The 19218-nt window shown below is 44.0% G+C and overlaps 1 protein-coding gene across 9 annotated transcripts in view; it reads left to right on the top strand.

Moving 5' to 3' along the window:
• NCAM1 (neural cell adhesion molecule 1) overlaps positions 1 to 19218 on the top strand; it is a 102719-nt gene that overhangs the window by 47754 nt on the left and 35747 nt on the right. For 6 of the 9 annotated variants that reach the window (XM_072027755.1, XM_038167530.2, XM_072027752.1 and 3 more), the window contains exons 2-12: positions 3943 to 4017; positions 5545 to 5763; positions 6503 to 6646; positions 7508 to 7645; positions 8137 to 8254; positions 8467 to 8636; positions 9180 to 9322; positions 13709 to 13738; positions 17191 to 17341; positions 17911 to 18095; positions 18450 to 18546. In XM_072027755.1, coding sequence (XP_071883856.1) covers positions 3943 to 4017; positions 5545 to 5763; positions 6503 to 6646; positions 7508 to 7645; positions 8137 to 8254; positions 8467 to 8636; positions 9180 to 9322; positions 13709 to 13738; positions 17191 to 17341; positions 17911 to 18095; positions 18450 to 18546 — 1470 coding nt within the window. The remainder of the gene's footprint in view (positions 1 to 3942; positions 4018 to 5544; positions 5764 to 6502; positions 6647 to 7507; positions 7646 to 8136; positions 8255 to 8466; positions 8637 to 9179; positions 9323 to 13708; positions 13739 to 17190; positions 17342 to 17910; positions 18096 to 18449; positions 18547 to 19218) is intronic. The other 3 variants (XM_072027756.1, XM_072027751.1, XM_072027754.1) reach the window with 1 other exon arrangement.

Raw genomic sequence — 19218 nt, 5'->3', positions numbered from 1 at the left:
TGTTGAAATGCAAAGCTAATTATATTTAACTCCAGACGAACACGAAGCTGCATTAACAGAGTTTTTCGAATCAAAGCAGAGTTATTCAGCGTTTCTGGGGGGCTAGGGAACTTTGTAACCAGATAAAAGATATGGGGGAGGGCAGACCTATAAAAAGTGTTATTGTGTGATTATGAAGAGGCCTTTTAATGCAGTTTTTATGTGTTGCTAAAAAGGCCTTTATTGCTTGAAGTTGGAAGCAGAATACAAATGGGCTTACAGTGTCTATTAAATGAAGAGTGGAGAAAAAAATAGTCTCTGTTTCTCTTAACTGCAAAGTAAAAATAATAATTAGTGATTACAATCCATGTCAGTGCTGGATTCGTGAGCCTGATCATGTACTAAGCAGTAAAGTAGCAGGTAGGGAACAATTGTTTGTGTCATTTAAGACATGGTTCATTGTTATGATGAACCCGTTCATCCAGGTTATGATGTCAGCAAATTGTTTCGGCCTGCCTTTATCAGTAGAACAATTAGGTTTGAATTCTCCCTGGAGTAAAATGAAGAGTATGGATGAGCTTGACATGAATAATTCAGGGGAATGTTGCTTCTGAGATAATACCTCATTTCCAGATCTGTTTTTCAGTTTCCTTGACTGAAAGCTTCTGGACACACAGCTGTCCCCTTCCTTAATCACTTTTAACAAAGTTGATTTTGCAAAACTGCTTCGACAAAAAAGCATGCTCCACCCAGTGCAAGCAAGGAGGCCAGATGTACGCTTCACCATTCAAAAAAAGTGATAAAAATCCAAAATATCTTACTGTATTTGAAATCTGATTAGTTTGGCTGGGATGTAACGAACCCCATCCTGGCTGTCACTGATTTTACTAGGTAGCCACAATCCTACTGAAAACCTAAGCTTTACAGTACTGGCTTCAGCCGGGGCTCCAAGGCAGGGGTGCAGGATGAGGTGGCGAGGCCAGCACCAGAGCCCGCCGCAGCAGAAAGCTCTTCCCTTGCGAGGTGTCCCAATGTCATAGCTGTTCCTTGGCAGCACAGATGGATTTATGGTGCTTGTCTCTGCCTCGTCCTTGCTGTTCCCATCACCAAAGCTGCAAGCTGGCACTTCATTTGAGTCATGTGGGGAGGTTCTCAGAATGTCCTTGCGCCGACAGGGCAGTGTGTGTGTGCACGCGGAACCTGCTTCTGTTCAGTGCTGACATCTTACAAGAACGGGTGCTGACGTTTGGGAAACCGAAACACATTGACAACGATGAAGGTCTTTTCAGAAGTGTCTGTGATGTGTTTTGTTTGCTCAGTGCAGGAATAGAGCAGCTGGTGGTGGCTGAGAAGAGAAAGGTAGGTAGGTAATTGCAGGCTCCGGATGTTATGGGGTTATTTGTAAGGCTGAAGTGTGCCAGAACAAGGACAAGTAACACAGAACCAGGCCGGCCAAGTGCTGCTACAGCTCTTCTGCACCATGTCTCCAGACAGCTTACTACAACAGCACTGTCTGCCACTGATTTTGTAGTCACATTGTCACTGTTTAATGGCAACATTCAACAAGACACTGACAATTTGAGAAGATAAATCAGTGCTTCTGACAGCGGCAGTTTGTTGAATGACACTGGTGTTACTCAGTTTTTCTGGGGTAAGGTAAATCAAGTGTAAAGGGCATGGATTCAAGTGTGTCAGCACTTTCTTACAATAAGCACTTGAGGGGGGGCCTTTTCTGCGTGTTTTTTTTTTCTTTTTTTTTCTTTTTACACAGCTTGTCCTTTGAGGGGAGTCAGTCTATGCTAGAGGAGAGATGAAAGCAGGGAGAGCATCTTAGAATAGAAGCACCCGGGTTGTCCCAGCAGTGTGACCCAGAACCACGGACACATGAGCTAAGTGCCACTGGGATAGGAGCCTGCAGAGCATCATCTGTCGCACAGCCACCTTCGAAACCCATCCCTTCTCCTGCTGTGTGGCAGAGCCCTGAGTTCAGACACCTTATCAGAAAATCTTATTACTTGTGTCCTTTTTTTAATGGTAGCAGACAGAGGTCCTTAATTCTGCATAAAGCTGTATAAGTGCTGTCTAAAGCCCACAGTTTGTGGGCCAAACTATTTCCCAAGTCCTATAAGGAATGTTACTACTGGTTCATAATCTGAAAACACTGGGAAGAGGTCCCAGCGGGGGTTTGTATTTATTAAAATGTGTCTGTCTTCTGCTCATGCCTCTGGCTGCTACAGTGTTTGAACTGCAAACTTTTGTAATGTCATTCTGGGTGTCTGCATCGCTGCGCACTGCTGCAGCTGCTGTCCCAAGCCATTTGTTGAGTTTGTAATGATGCCTTTGCTCAAATCTAGTAGTAGTGCCACAGTAGTGCAGAAGGTCAAGCCCAAATCTATAATAGTGCAGCAGAGTAAATCTTTCTAGATGGTCTTTTTTGCGCTGCAAAGCAGAAATCTGCTCTGGAGGAATTCAGCTGTCTGGATGTGATGCTAAGATCTTTGCGGTACCTTTGCGGTTATTCCACATGGCAGAGATCTTCCTAGGAAGAGCACCTGAGAATGTGATTCCAGATGTAATATTCAGATGTCAAAAGGATTTATAGAACAACAAGAACAAAAAAATAAGCCTACAGAAGGAGGCTATTTAGTTCTTGTTGCACTGAATCTAATAAACCTTTAGCCTTTTATTATATTTGGTTCTTTGTATTTGCAGTTCTGTCTGGGAGTGAATTATATTGAAGTAGTATAGTTGAGAGGAATTAGATTACCCAGAAATAAAACAGGCTGAATGCAAGAGCTAAAAGGGCAATGTGTACTTCATTGAAAACAGGAAAGAGAGAGAGTACCCACAGACAAGACATGTGAATTAAATAAAGATGTCCAAAGGGAGACCTAAAAGGTCTAGGAATAATTTTGATTTCTTTCAGCAACAGTATCCTCAAATATTTTGTCTGGATTGTTATCTAACTTAGATTATTTTAAATGATTCTTTTGAGATTGGTCTGCGTTGAGCTGCAGGGATCTCAGGAGGTGCATCATCTTTCACCGACTCCAGGCTCCCTCGGTTCCAGACAGGCGTGTAATGGATACTTCACCCACAGGGGTCAACAGAACACCTCCTGTGTCTCTGCTGTGAAAACACCTTCCATCTCTTATTTAAAACAAATAAACAAAAGCCCGCTTCTAACATAAAAGCCAAAGGATTGATGATATTCTGTGAGAAGACAGCAGAATACACCAAAGTATACTGCTGGTGCTTTTCAGTGCTAGGGAGCTGGGTGAAATTTGCCTGGATGAACTTGGAAGCAAGTCTCAGTCACTACCATGAAGGCAGAAATCAAACTACCAGCAGTCCTCATCAATATGGCCTGGAGGAGGTTGCCTTCCTCTCCCAGGTATGCACTGGCTGCTGTGGGCATCCTGGATTCACTGGCTGCGTGGGTTTAGACTGGAAGATACTGCCAAGGAACCACAGGCTCCCATCTGTGATGGCTGGTGACTGGGACTGGCACGAGTATCTTACAGAGCAGGAAGCCATCTCCAAAGTGAAGATAACCTGTATGCAGTGCTGCCAGAATAGGTCGTGGAGCTAGTTCCAGTTACCACTCAGAGGTGCCCTAAAAAGCCACTTGATGTTCTGGTGTGCACCCCATTCCCACAGCCTGGTTTTGCAGTGTGGTGCTGATTTGAAGGTCAATCACTCTGTGTTGTTCTGTGCAGTTTTATGATGGACTGGAAGTGACTGAATGTTAGCAAGTTCTCTTGGATTCTCGGGGACCCCTGGCGCTGTAAGCTCAGACAAATACTGATAAAGAGCAATGATGATGAAGCCAAGCACCATCCACCCTATGCTCCTTCATTGGATACGTAGAGCTGGCACAGGGGTCAGAAGCCTGGCCAAGCTTTTCTGCTGTAGACAACTCAGATTGTCTAACCCTATCCTGCATGCTCCTTTCTTTTCCAGCATCTCTACAAGTGGATATTGTTCCAAGCCAGGGGGAGATCAGCGTTGGAGAATCCAAATTCTTCTTATGTCAAGGTGAGTGATGGCTTATGGTGTCGGGTGTCTACATCTGGGTTTGCTGGGAAGGCTGATCGAGGTATTAAGTTGGGTAAAGCTCTGTTGTTGGGTCTAGCTGCAAGATTGTTTGCTCTTGCTTTCTTATATTTTTATGAGACTGAGTAGCAGAGGCAAGACATGCTGTTTACCGGGAACACTAAATGCACTCTCCCTTGAGAGCTGGCAACAGAAAGCAGCTCCAGCAAACAGCTTTAAAAATGGAAAAACAAAAGAAGCAGTAACTGAAATGTTGTCTCTAAGCTTGAGCAATAGCCACAATGATGGCATCTTGCATCTTTCCGCAGCCATTTGATCTTTTGAAATTAGAATTAAGCTTGGTTTTGCTGTGTACCTCTTCTTCCCAAATTTTTATTCTAACGAATTGCTAAGAGCACTAATAGGAGTGCTGGGTCACTTCAGAATCATCACCTCTGCAACTAAGGATTTTAATGCTGCTGAAAATCTGTAGTTTTGTTTTTCATCTTCTTTCTGACAAAACCCAGTGTTTGTTTAGCTTCCTGACTGCCCCAGGCTGTTCTCCTGCACCATGAGATGCAGTGCTGACATGTTCCATGTCTCCCAGAGTGGGTTCTACAATTTTATGGTGTTACCTGAATTAATATCTACGTGTCCTCTTCAAAGCAGCTAGTCTGGTTTCTAGTGGGAGGAATTGGTACGCTGGCACACCAATCATCACATCATGGAACTTGGCATAGATCAGATAGGTGATGTTGTGAGCTTGGGGTGCAGAATGCTGTCAGAAGCCCTCACCTCCTCAGGGGCATACCAGCTGGGACAAGTAACGATGTTGTCTGATCCAGGGATGCTCTAATTTGTTAATGTTGCAGTTTTGAAACTGGGAGTGTTCTCTAAGTGCTGTTTTGATGACACTTGCATGCAGAAAACTTGGGGATCAGTTAAAGCCTCCCCAATAGTAGGAGCTTGTCCCAAAGAACAAAGCAGCACAGGAATGCAGAGGTGGGAGCTGCAGGAGAGACACAGCCTGGAACCCGTTAGTAGCAATATTTATTTGCATTCAATGCAGCAGGAGGTTTAAGCTGATCAGTGCCAGAGCTGTGGCTACAGCAGTGTCACCATTTTGGTACACAAAGTAGCACAGCCAGCAAATACAAGCCTTTATTGATAACATGGTGGAGCTGAAGCAGGAAGTTGTTTTTGTGTTTTGTTTTTTTTCCCTCAAACTGCATATGTGGTGGAAGGGCCAGGACAGGGGACCCCAGGATGCATGGAAGGCCATTCTGAGCTGAAATGAAATTGTTCCCCTTTAATTATATGAAAAACAAGCAAACAACTAATACCATTTTTGCAGGACAGCAGCTGACCATTCACAGCGGTGTAAGATAATTTTCTTTGCTTGCTTCTCAGGTACGATAAGCCCTTCCTTGGTTCCGTCTTCCACATAGTGCTCCTGGTTGTCTTTAATGCCCTGTATATTTGCATGGGAACTCATTCCAATTTGCTTTTTTTTTTTGTTATTGTCCCTAGTGGCAGGGGAAGCCAAATACAAAGACATTTCCTGGTTTTCTCCTAATGGTGAGAAGCTGACGCCCAACCAACAGCGCATCTCGGTGGTGCGAAATGACGACTTCTCCTCCACCCTCACCATCTACAATGCCAACATTGATGATGCTGGCATTTATAAATGTGTTGTCAGCAGCGTGGAGGAGGGAGACTCCGAGGCCACCGTCAATGTCAAAATTTTCCGTAAGAGAGCAATTCTGAGGCTGTTTTCTGGTCTGTTTTGCACATGTGTGAGGTGTGATTGGGGAGGGGGAAACACCTTACCTTCCTAAAAAAGGCTATTGCTAAAGGGGAGAAAGGAGAGTGTTAAGATTCTTCTTGGTTTTGAGGGGAAAACGGATATTGAGACCTTTGCTTGTCAAGTGTTTAACAGCTTGTCTGCTGCTTAAATTACTCTGAAAGACAAGAGAGCAGAAGGAAAAGATTCTGGTGCAGCATAAATGTCCAGGAGGAACAAGCAGACAGAGCAGCTTCTGTGGATGACAAACATGCTGTGAGATAAGACTAATGTTAGTAAAGTGCTTCACACGTTTAGAAGGCTTATAATTAGCTCTTGGCATGTTGTCCAACAGAGCCAAGATAGCAGCTCTTCCACTTCCTGCTGGGGAGCTGGACAGCAGCTTCTAAGTTGACATTTTCTTTTCACCTTGTGGGCAAATCTATGAGCTAAGCAGAGCGTTGATTTGGCCCTCTGATAAGCCTGGGATGCAGGGCTGGAAAACGGAGTTCCTGGGTCGCAGTGCAGTGTATTGTGTCAGGTTATCCTGTGTATCCTCCCCTCTGGGGCAAGTAGGTTTCTAGAAAATATGCCCTTTTGGTTTTCTTTTTCTTTTTCCTTTTTTTCCCCCCAAGCTTGAGCTGAAACCACAGCTTGAGGTGTGTTGAAAAAACTGAAGTGACTTTCTCCTTCCATTGCTTTCAGAAAAGCTGATGTTCAAGAACGCTCCCACTCCTCAGGAATTCAAGGAAGGGGATGATGCTGTGATTGTGTGTGATGTGGTCAGCTCGCTGCCTCCTACCATCATTTGGAAACACAAAGGAAGGGATGTTATCCTAAAAAAAGATGGTAAGGCGCAAGGTGTATTGGTGCTTGTCTGTTTAGGGGTCAAATCTCCATGTCCCATCAGGGCTCAAGATTATTTCAGGAAAACAAAATGGTTGCAGTCACAAGGGAGAAAGAATTCATTTGCATGTAACACTAGGTTTTAGGATGTGAATGTGGCTTTTCAAGGTGCTGTGATTTGGCAGAGGCAGGACTGTAATGTTCCCACAGAGATCGACGGTCATCAGGCTTTGACACTGGCTTAGGCTAGGGAATGCTGGAAGCATTTCTCAGATTAACAGAAAATGTCATCAGACAGAAAAGCTGCATGTTGTGACGCTTTATAGTAGTAGTCCTGAGGAAAAATTGCTAAATGCTCCTGGTGGGAGCTTTTCCTCTTAGTTCAAGGTGCTACAGACTGTCTTGCCCAGAGTGGCATCTCACTGGCAGGGAGGATTCCAGAGCCCCACCTCCAGCCGAGCATTAGTGCCTCGACTGTTTCTGACATCTTGTTGCAGGCACAAGGGAACTGTAGTAAGACTTGAATTTGGCCATCCTTGGGCAAGAGGGTCAAGTTTGAAATTTGTTTCCTCTCTGATACTACTGAAATGTAAATGTGTTTGTGTATTTATCTTCTCATAGCTGCGTGTATGCTAGAATATAAAGCACCAGAGCGATTTGTCTGCTATCCCTGCCTGGTTTTCTTTCTTGACAATGTCAGATCCGATTACTGCAGTATCTCCATTTTAATGTGATGTGAAGGGAAGTTTCATTACATTAAGCCTCATCTCCAACTCAGAAAGGGCAAGGAGAGGTGAAGAACCTGTTAACTGCGCTGAGCTTTCCTGAGGATCCTTGGATGAACTTTGCTTTTTTCTCTTCTAGTTCGATTTATAGTCCTGTCCAACAACTACCTGCAGATCCGGGGAATTAAGAAAACAGATGAAGGGACGTACCGCTGTGAGGGCCGGATCTTGGCTCGTGGGGAGATCAACTTCAAAGATATTCAGGTCATTGTAAATGGTGAGTAGCGCAGAGTTAGGACGAGTAAGTGGTAAAGGCCTATAGTACCTGCACTCCAAGCTGCTGATGGAAATGTTACCTTAGGTTCACACTCAGGAGTTACCAACAGCTTAATAATCTTTCTCTGCTGTGTCAAGTAAAAACATCCATGAGTGCTTTACCAGCTGTTTACAGGAAATCGTCATACCAAGAGAAAGCTTAAGCTTAATGACTTAGTGAGGTATTGGTCTGTTTGAGACTCACAAGTGTTTTTGTCCATGGTACCAAGTTTCCGTGCATCTCTCCATCCCTGCTTTTCCTTCCCTAAGCTGATTGGAGAGCTCATGCATCAAACCTGCTGGTAGAAACATGCAAGTGACAGTTCAAGGGTTTAAATCACTCATGGCATCTGTCTGTATTGTAGAAATTTACAGTGAGCCTTCCAGGGCTTTTTCTTGCTCACATCTTCTGCCTCCCCTTGCTAACTTCAGCGTGGTTTCCTTCTCTTCCAGTACCTCCTTCTGTGCGTGCCAGGCAGAGCACTATGAATGCCACTGCCAACCTCAGCCAGTCTGTCACCTTAGCGTGTGATGCTGACGGCTTTCCTGAGCCAACCATGACGTGGACAAAGTAAGATACTGAATACAGTTTGCTGGTTCTGTGTGATCGTGGATGTTTTCACTAAGGTGGTGTTTATAAACTCAGTGGTGTATATAGCTCTTACATGTAGACTACAATGTGTGTTTCTGTATAATAATACAGTTCTCGTGAACATAAAACCTCAAACAAATAGCCTTTGACTGCTTCTCCCCAACACAGCCAGTGTGCTTTGTGCCCTGCAGGGATGGAGAGCCAATAGAGCCAGAGGATGACGAAGAGAAATACAGTTTTAACTATGATGGGTCCGAGCTAATCATCAAGAAGGTAGATAAGAGTGATGAAGCAGAGTACATCTGCATCGCTGAGAACAAGGCTGGCGAGCAGGATGCCACCATTCATCTCAAAGTCTTTGGTAAGTATGGTCTTATCCTCCCTTTCCAAGCCCATTGCCTATTGGTAGCTTACTAGTAGAAGCTGGAAGTAGCCTCCTTATCCCAAATACTGCCTGATGTGGCTTACCCAACACTGCTTCTTTCCCTAGCATTGCTGTGCACCTCTGTTCCATCATGCTAGGCAAAACAATTTCTGAGCTTGTGTCTGAAACGTATGCCCACTCCATTCTGCTTCTTCACAGATAAAAATAAATAAAGTCCTGTGCATGGGAATGGTGTGAGGTTCATAGGCTTCTTGAAATATCTTCCAGGCCCAGAAGACTGAATCCAAATCCAAAAAAGCTGTAAGCTGAGATAGAAAAGGTCTTCTAGTTCTGCAAGGAGACATTGCCATCCTGGGCCTCACTCACACATCACTCTTTCTCCTTCTCCATATGGCAGTAAACTTTTGCCAGTTTAAAAGCATTTTTCCCCCATGTTACTTGTTTCAGACATTGCTGTTTACAGTCAAGCTTTGTTCTGAGCAGCCACTGAATGAATGTTGTTTTTATCCTTCTTTTCAGCAAAACCCAAAATCACATATGTGGAGAATAAAACAGCTATGGAGCTGGAGGATCAGATCACGCTGACCTGTGAGGCATCTGGGGACCCAATCCCTTCCATCACTTGGAGAACCTCAACCCGGAACATCAGCAATGAAGAGAAGGTATCAGCACTCCCCAAAACATGGTCTCACTGGCAGGGATCAGTGCAGCTCTTACCTTCCTGCCTTTGCTGATATACACTGCATGATGGCAACAGCCAAATGCACGTGGAAATCATGGTGATTCCCTGCCTCCATAGAGAACACTTGTAGTCCTGCACAGACTGTCTACTGAAGGGCCAGCTCCACAGCAGAAGTAATGCCATAGGTGTGCTTTTGTGCAAAGAGCTGTCTCAACTGACAACATGCTTTTTAATTCTTGCTTGTATTGGTCCAAGCTGAAATAATTTACAAAGCACTAGGCCCTGGCCCCTTTTCAGAGGAGTTTGCCAAGGGATGTACAGTTACAGGAGACTTGTGAATGGGGTTTCTGTCTTCTGTTTCCAAGCTGAGAGGTGGGAATGAGTACCCTGATTCCAGCGTTGCCCATGCTGTCATCATGATAATGATATCATCTGGGAGTATGGCAGCTGAAGAGGCGCGGGGTATTCTCTCCAAGATGCAGTGGACCAAAATGAACCTGTTAATTCATTCTTGCCCTTCTGTATGCTAACTCTGCATGTACTAGAAGCACAAAAACCTCACTGCCTTTGTGTTCACCTGTTCTGTGGATCACATCATTTTGTTCTTACAAGGCAAAAATAATTAGCAGTTTTTTTCTTTTGAAAAAGGTGCTGGGTTTTTTACTGGACAGAATTCCCCTTTACCAGACAAGATGAGGATGGGCTTTGTTACTCTGAATATTGCATAATGGTTGTGTAGTAAGTTGACTAGGAGGCGTAGTTTAGAGCTGAAGAAAACTTAGACCAAAGTTGGAATAAGGAATTACTGCTCATTAATAACCTTCTAGTGAAAGGATCCTTCAAGGCTGAGCTACCTTGTGAATATGAGGGGTTCTGACTCATGAAGGTAAAATCTGAAAGACATGTCAGGTCTTAGAGGTAACCACTGTCAGCCATCCACGTAGCTACCATTCTGCACTACAGCCTCCTAAACGAGCTTTTTATATTCCCTCCATGGTGTCAGCTCTTCACCATGTCAGTAATGTGTAACTTTTTTTTATCAGGGTTGCCAAAGATTTTTAGCTTTAATTTCCCCCCACCAGATAAATCTTCATGTCTTCTGGATTCAAAGGTTTGTGTAAATCTCTGCAAAGTTTAGGGAGAAATTCCCATTGCCTTTGAAAGCTGTGTGCTTGGGCTTTGACTACAGTATGATTGGCGGACCTGTTTTTCTACGGTAAGGATATTCGTGGTCTTGTCTCAGTCTAGGAGTGTAATGGGAGGAGTTAAATGCTCCAGCACTTCTAGCACTAGAATTTGGAATCCAGCCAGGGAACAGAGCTTTGACAGAGAAGAATATTAGAACCGAAATAAGACTAAATCAAGCAGAAGTCTGTAGGAGAGCCTGTTTACAGAGAGTCCTGTCTGTCCAGCCCAATTAAACTAATGAGATCTCAGTGGCAAAACTGCTAAGCATTTTTGAGACTCTCACATATCCTCTTCAGTACAGTGATGGATATTAAGGAATGATGTTACATATTCTGGTAGTTTCTTAGTAGAGGAGGAAAAAATCAAAGGTTTGAGGTACCATCATGTTCATCGTGTACTGGTTCAAACCTTTGCAACAAAGGTGTGCTATCATATGCCATTAACTTTGGAGGCAGGATTTTCTTCTCTCTCTCTCTCTCTGTCTCTCTCTCTTTGCTTTTTCTCATTCTCAATCTCATGTTGCAAGTTCAAGTGAATGGTACAGACCTCCAGAAAATCCCCAGGTCAGAATAGCTCTGATGACATACTATGATGTGTACCTTCAGTTTAAAATCCACTTACTGTCTCTGGGACAGCACAGGTAAATGGATGGTGTGGAAGAGACAGAACAGTTTCTAAAAATACTGAGCCCTAATTCTGAACATGCATTAGAAACTCGGATGCATCTGTCTTGCTACAGGTTGTTTACTCCTGTAACCATACGCCAGTCCTTATTTTTCAAGGTGTACAGGTGCCTTAACTCCCAGGAGGTAGGTATTTCTTGGTACTTTAAGAGGAGGGGAAAAAAAAGTGGTTCACTTTGGTTGCTAATGTAGAAACATGTTATTTAGGAAAAACTTGTTTTCTTTTGGTCTGAAATTCCTCTCCATCTGCTGCAGAATGTAGCTAGAGCTAACAGCCCTAGGAAGTCCTTACCATAATTATTTGCAATGGTTTGGCTTTGTCTTTCCTCAAGTATTTATTGCTGTGCCTATGTGGGGAGGAGAATTTTTTTGTTATTACCCCTTGTAATGCTGATTTAGGCCAGTATGCTGTATTCCTCATCACCTTCACTAAACATTATTCCCTTTAATAGAGACACATTTCTTCTACCTCTCTTGCAGAATATCAACTCCACTTCAGTGTCTATGTAGTTTTAATCTATTGTATATTGGTGTGTGCGGGCTTTATGATTTCATTGCAGACACAGTTATACTTCCTGTCAGATTTTTGGATGAAGCAATAACTGGCTACTCTCACATGAACTTCCTTGAAACAGTTGCTGAGACAGTCTTGGGTTTCTTGCCCAGCAGCGTAGCTCAGTGTGTGAGGAAAGGGCTGGGGAACAGGTAATGCTTTTCTGCAGGTCTTCTAACATCTTGCCATTGCAGGCAGCAGGTATATGTTCAGTGATGCAGAGACAATGTCAGATCCCCGGAACTCCCTTGTAATCGAAGATGCTCCTATTTAACTCCTTGCTCCCTAGTTGAAGGGAAGATGCTGGTGTGCATATGAGGGTCTTGGTTCTCCCCCTGGGGAATGTGCCTCCTACAGACGTGAGGTTGTGTATCTCTTGCTCTCAGTGAGGAAGAGCTAAGCTGAAGCTCTCCAGGATGGAGGTGGTGGTTCTGCTGTTCCCCCACGCCCGCCAGCCCCAGTACAAAGAAGCAGCAAGCTCAGGGACTGTGGGAACAGGCTTTTTCCCTCCCTCTTCCTCTAGGTTGGCAGGTGGTGAACACCACTGGATAAAGGCACATCTGATTTTCCATCCCTCTGTGCTGCTGCTATAGAAACTCATTGGAGAGGATTGAAACGGGTGATACGAATGAGGCAGTCCCCTGGCTAGCTCAGGTAGAGAGAAGAACTTGTACATGAAAAAGGGATTATGCTGAATTCTGATGATGCTTGCCTGCTCAGTTTTCAGGAACTTGTGCACAAGAGATCTAGATCTATAGACATGATGAGGTTATGGGAGTGCAGGGCAGGCCATGCGTGTGCTGGTGAGCTTTTTCTTCAAGGTGGGTCCACCTCAGGCCTCAAGTTAGAAGTAAATAGCCTGCTTTTATCTAAGATGGTATAAAATGAGGCTGTCTGTACCATTTGTTAATACTTCGGTCTCGTATTTTTCACTGGAAGCACTGTGGAAACAATACTGTGCTTTTTATTCTCATTTCTTTAACTTTCATCTCCATTTCTGTAATGTCACTTTTGTGTATGCTGTTGTATCCACAAGCAAGCAATGCTTGTGCCCCACATTGAAAAATGCTATCATAGCTGTGATATTAGCAGGTGATTTTTGCCTCCTAAATTTGAAATGGATTGAATTGAGATGGAAATAGACACCAGAAGAAAAACACGTGAAATTCATAGGGGGAAAAAGGGAACTCAGCAACTTTGGTCTTTGCAAACCAGAGTGAATATGGTCCACGCTGTTGCTGTCTCTCTCTGAATGGGAAATGTATGTTTATCAGTACGGTTTGTGCATGTTCCACTGATGCCTGTAGTTTGGTTGTCCCGAGCCCAGTAAGGATTGGGTGTGCACATCCCTAACCCTAATGAGCTGGACGTGGTCAGCTGGAGGTCCGTGGTTCTGCCCTGTTGTGTCCTGTGCAGGGGTCAGAGTGTTTCAAGCTCTACAGCTTGAGGACCTCCTACTCCTGGCACAGTTTGCATGTAAAAACCTGTACAAATGCATGATCAGTTCAATGCTGTGAGCATTAATAATAATTAGCATGCCTGGGTGGCCAACAAACTGGTGGAGAACTTTGCAATTAAGTGACTTAGGTCATCAGAATCATTTACCTTGGGTGCTGGGGGCCTGTTTGTAGAACTGGTGGGATCTGACAGAGGAAATAGTCATCCAATTTAAGAACAGAAGCAGAGTCTTTAGGTATGACTAGCCCTTGTTTAGTCACTTGAAGATCAGTTTTTAGGATATTATATTCTGAACGCAAATGAAAATTGAGGTTGGGAAATGGAAATTGCGATCACCCCCGGCACGAGATACACAACTTGGAGCCTGCATGTACAAAGAAAGTAGTGTGGTGCATACACTATGATACCTAAAAGCAACCTTTGATAAACTTTTATTGCCTTTTTTTTTCCTGTTGTTGTTGTGTTCTATATCTGTTCTCTCCAGGCTTCGTGGACCCGGCCCGAGAAGCAAGAGGTATAAGATTACCAGAGCTTTAGCAAACTTCTTAGGTTTTCTGTTGTTGTTCTTTAAGTATTACAGATTAACAAATCTCTAGTCCAGCAACCACGCCAACTAAACCAGCATTAATATTATGAATAAATTAAATATTAATACATAAAAGAAACAGCTAATAGTTAGACGTTGCTTGGCATGTAGTGATGTGCTTCTGAATGAGCAAACTAGCTGTGTTGGGAGTGAGTAATCCTGGTTGACACTTCAAAAAAAATGGGGGGGGAAGGTAGGGAAGACCAATGCGATACCTGACAAATACTGCTTTCATGATTTCCTTGTATGCTACAAGCGTGGATCATGTTTCCTTTCTGGAGTTTCAAGAATTAGCCCCAGCATGCATTCTGGAATGGTATTTTTTTTTTCTAAGCATAGCCTGTGGCTCCAGCCAACTCATCTGTTTGCTCATGGCACTTCTTGAGTTTTGACCTTCTTTTAAAGGACAGCTGCATCATATTCCATTTCAAAATCAATGCAGTTAAATCTTTCACAAGTTACATTAAAAAAAAAAAAATGCTCCCAATTCACAAATTAATGTTATTTGACTTGAATTTGCAAGGGTCAGTGACAGGGTGCAGGATAACACAGTGAGTGTTTGATGCAAGTCTGGTTTGTTTTGTTTCACACTCAGTGCTATATTTTAAACATAATAACGATCGTTATACATCTATATGTGTATTCTATACACATTAATACACCATTATGTTCACCTGATCTGTAGAAATACTTGCTTCAAAATGGACCAGAAACCATTTCCAAGCAAATAAATAGAGGTCAGGTGGAGAACCAAATGAGCTACCAGGACCAGATAACTCCAATCTGTATGTTTAGAATCAGCTTTGTGGAGGCTCTGACTATCTTGACTTCTTTTTTGTTTGTTTTTTAAGCTGTCTCAAGGGTGATGTGGCCTAAACAACGTGAAATGGAAGCTCTAACTGAAGCCCCACCAGTCTTTCTCTTACCTGGGGCTGAGAACATACTGTCCGTTCTTACTTTGAAATAATCTCTTGAAACAGATGAATTGTACACAGTGAAAGCATCAGAGATTCAGATTAGATTGTGTTCAAGAATTTGGAATTTGAGTAGTTGCATCTCAAGTTAATTCCTTCTTCCTGTTAATTCCTGTTACAATTGTCTATCCCTTCCCCCCTCGGTGTATTCAGTGTACTCTCTGTCTCAAGCTTTTTATTAATGTGAACACAAAGACTATTAAGCTTGCTGTCTCTGAATTCCTTATTTTCTCTGTTTTAAAGTATCTGACTTGTCAGTGAGAACTTCTTGAAGCATATTGCAGCTTGTGTAGACTTATCTTGACAATAAGTGGCTAATACAAAAACTCAGTTACAAGCAAAATTGCACCTCTGTTGCATCACAGGCTGGTAACTAGGAGTTAGCCCAACTTTACAGATGGGAGGAGGATCAAGCACGGAGCTAGGAGCACTCATCTTCCTTCACTGGAGTTAGTGCTGTGGTCAGGATTTTCAGGTGCTGCTTTATAATGACATCTTGTGGGTGGAAAATGGGTGAGGAGACTGTTTGAAGCTGTCGTGGACGCTTGATGAAAGGACTAAAAAATCCTTCAGTTGAAGGGAAAGGTGGTAAATGGATTTCCCTCCTGTCTTAATGCTAGGGTGTTAAAATCTCTACCAGCTGTTTACAGAGTGACTGTATGCCATGGGGTTGTCAGAGTTTGGAGAAAAACACCTGTGTGCATCTCAGGATAAGCTGTAGCAGTCAGCAGCGTGGAGCACCATGATGCCCTTTTCTGTAGAGTTGGCTGTTGGTATGGCGTGAGTTCTTCCTTGTCTCTCTTAGGGGGTTTCACCACTGCTAGGACACTGTGGGGTGCAAAATAACTGAGCCAGGGAGGCTAGGTAAAGGGCTTACAGCTGTCCACATCTCTGCCTCAGAAGTTTCTACCTATCCTGTGCCTCTTAATAGCCAGGAATTGTTAGCACCTGCTGGGCTGAAATATCAATTAAGAAAACTGATGGTGTGGTTTTTTGTGTTGTTTTTTTTTTTTGTGTGTGTGGATATTGTTCTCTTGAATATTTTTCCTCATCTTTCTTTCTCTTTACATGTGCCTTTTATAAGAAATAGAGCTTCATCTTCAGGATTGGTTGTATTATTGCTAAAGGTTTTGTTTTATCTTAACTGCCTGGCACTGTTTTGTTCGTATGGCATCTTGGCACTGGGGAGAAAGGAGGTGACACGATATACACTTCAGTTGTGTAAGATACCACAGTGGAGCAATGTCACGTTAAGGGACCCTTGGCTGTTTCCAAGAAACAGTGCACACCAAGTGGTGTGTTCATGGAATACACAACTGGTTCCAGCAACACAAGGGACCAAGTGCAGGAGAGGCAGGAGAGTTTGTGGCATTGGTCTGCAGCAGCAGGTACAGCAGTGAGGGCATCTAACTTGTTCACCTGTACTGATGTCATTTTGGAAACAAGATGAGAAGTTTGTCCTTTAAAGCTTCCAAGCTGATCACAAGCAGCCAGAGCTTGCACAAACACCGGTGTGGAGAAAGGAGTCCAGAGCCACTTGTGCTAGTGCATTAAGAGAGCACTTGGGCTTGGTCCCAGGCCAAAGAGGCTGCAATCCAATTTCAAGGGGGGGGGGGGAAATGATATATGGGTTGGGACCCCTGGGTGGTTGCAGTCCCTTGAAACGGATGGTAGCCTGGATTTTACATTCCTTGTTTTTCTGTCATTGATGGCCCTACACTGCCTGTGGGAGCAGTTTCTGAACTGACATGTAACCAGTGGAGTTTGCTTTAGAGTTTTCTTGAAGCATCAGAACACCTTGAAGCAGGTTGTGTTTAGAGGGGTCATGTAGTTTTCTTGCCCTGCTCGCTGTTCAGTGCCACATTCGTGTGAAAACTCTGAGCTTTTATCCTGCCTGCTTTAGCTCTGAGAGCTGGGTCTGTGTTCTCAGCAGTGCCATTTCAAGGATGTTGAAACAAAGCAAGTAGCAGTGAGAGAAGAGTATGTCTTGAGTTCTCTCAGAGTGAAAACACAGAACAAGTTGGGGAGGGTTTCTGCAAGAGCATGCTAGCAAAAATGTTTTAACCAGAGCTGGATCTCTACAGTTGTTATTCTGAGAAGCAGATTGATGTTATCCAGCTGTCCTCAGACACATGGTAGCATCTGGTACTTCGGTCTTTCATTTAATTTTTTTTTCCCATTACCTGAGTCCTTCTAAGCCCTCACTGCACTTGGTCCTGTGCAGCAAGGCTGAGTGGCTTTTGGAAATGCTGCTCCATGCTCGTGATTTCACCTGCCAGGTGATCACTTCTGAAATACTGAGCACTGGAAGGCTGGCGCAAGGTAGACTTTCATTTCTGCTTTTCCCTGTAGTCTGCGCTGCAGGCTTAGAGCTGAGCCTCTGACTCTTTCTTCCTTTTCTGCCAGACCCTGGATGGGCGCATCGTAGTGCGGAGCCATGCTCGGGTGTCATCCCTGACTCTGAAAGAAATTCAGTACACAGATGCCGGAGAGTATGTATGCACAGCCAGCAACACCATCGGGCAGGACTCCCAAGCCATGTACCTCGAAGTGCAGTGTAAGAAGGGAGAGGGGTGGTTCATGTATTTAGATGGTGGGGAGGGAGCTGCCTCTGATTTCCTCGTCTTCTGACGAGACAAAGGCACGTACAACTAGGGAAATGGATATTATCTAGGTAGAGGGCATGAGAAGCAGCTCAGTCTGAAATAATGTTCCTGTTGGAGTCACATTTTGCAGTGTACTCACACACAAATGGTTGCACTGGTTAACTCCGGCTGAAATGCTGATTGCACCCCAGGAAGACTATGGGCCATGAATCTGCCACAGCCTCGTTCATGGGATATGTCAGTATTGCACTTCCTCGGATGCATAGCATGCTCTCCGTTTATTCTCCCACACTGTGTTAGGAACAGCCTTTGGGACTGAGTGGATTTCTTCCTTATGTCCTTCAGCAAAAGACCAGCACCACCACCAACCATGGGATAAGAAGGCTGTCCTCTTCCTACATTAGTTTCCCTTTCCCACATCAGACTGGGCCCCAGACAAGGAATATTTACAGTCAATTTGACTGGGCTACTTCCAGAGTTTTTCTGGCTCATATTGCCTTCACGAATATGTTTCTTTCAGATGCCCCAAAGCTTCAGGGCCCTGTGGCTGTCTACACCTGGGAAGGGAATCAAGTGAATATCACTTGCGAGGTATTTGCTTACCCCAGTGCTGTCATCTCCTGGTTCCGGGATGGACAGCTGCTTCCCAGCTCCAACTACAGCAACATCAAGATCTACAACACTCCATCAGCAAGCTACCTGGAGGTGAGGATAAGCTTGGAGGGGAGAAGGGATGTGCAGCCAGGAAGGCTCGGTGCTATCAAGCAATTTGTTTCTGATGTTGATGAAGTTCAGTCTTTGATCAGGACACCCTGTTAGTGGGCAGGAAGTTGTGTGGTGTTTCTGACAAAGAAATGCAAAGGGCATCGTGTAATGGGAAACACCACTCCCTCCTTGCTTTCAATTTTCTGCTCACTCTAGTTCAACCCTTTGTGGACAGCCCTCAGTGTGTCAGCACATGTACTATATTGTTACTTCTTCCCCCAGCAAAATGCAAATGTAAATGGCAGAGTGAAATGTGTTTTCTGATCCGAGCATGCACCTTCATTCCTTCTACAGGTGACACCAGACTCTGAGAATGACTTTGGAAACTACAACTGCACTGCTGTGAACCGCATTGGCCAGGAGTCCTCAGAGTTCATTCTTGTGCAGGCGGGTGAGCATCCCAGACAGGGAGATACGGAAAGGCAAAGGCAGCCTTTGAGCTGGGGTGACAGAGTGACTTTTTTTTTTCTAGTTTGGATTAACAGGACAGCCAGCTTCCACTTCGAAAGAGATTGTTCGTAGGTTTTTGAGTTGGGATGGGTTATAGATGACAAGATCTTTGCCATCTGTTGCTTTGTTTTTGAAGGGTCTCATTCTTTTCAGTGTTTTCAGTACATTTTGACAGAACTATGATCTTTGATTTCTGATAGACATTGTCACAAGTGCACGTGCATGTGAGTGTGCATCTCAAATGTGCCTAGTAATATAGGTAATGCAAGACAGAAACCACTAAGTACCAAATGAAAAGCCCACTGTCTGACTGCACAGCAGACCTGAAGGGCCTCTGGTGTCCCTAAATCATCAACTCTGTGGGGTGCCTTAGAGACAGCTGCAGGAGTGGTCACACTGTGTATTGGAATGCTCTGTGGAAGAGACTGTAGGGATAGAACCACATCCAGGATGCTCTTGTTGCTCCGTTCAGGCTGTCCTTTTTTCTTAGAGAAAATATGTGATTTTAGAGAATGTATTTTGAAGCTCTGACATCTTAGAGGAGGCACAAGAATAAAGGTCTCTACACTAATTAGCATTCTTAAAAGCCCTTTAGAGGACCCTCAGGCCTGCC

This window comes from Anas platyrhynchos, chromosome 25 (assembly GCF_047663525.1).
Source record: "Anas platyrhynchos isolate ZD024472 breed Pekin duck chromosome 25, IASCAAS_PekinDuck_T2T, whole genome shotgun sequence".
Lineage (NCBI taxonomy): Eukaryota > Metazoa > Chordata > Aves > Anseriformes > Anatidae > Anas > Anas platyrhynchos.
The sequence above is the reverse complement of the archived record's forward strand: the minus strand, read 5'-3'. Positions and strand labels throughout refer to the sequence as shown.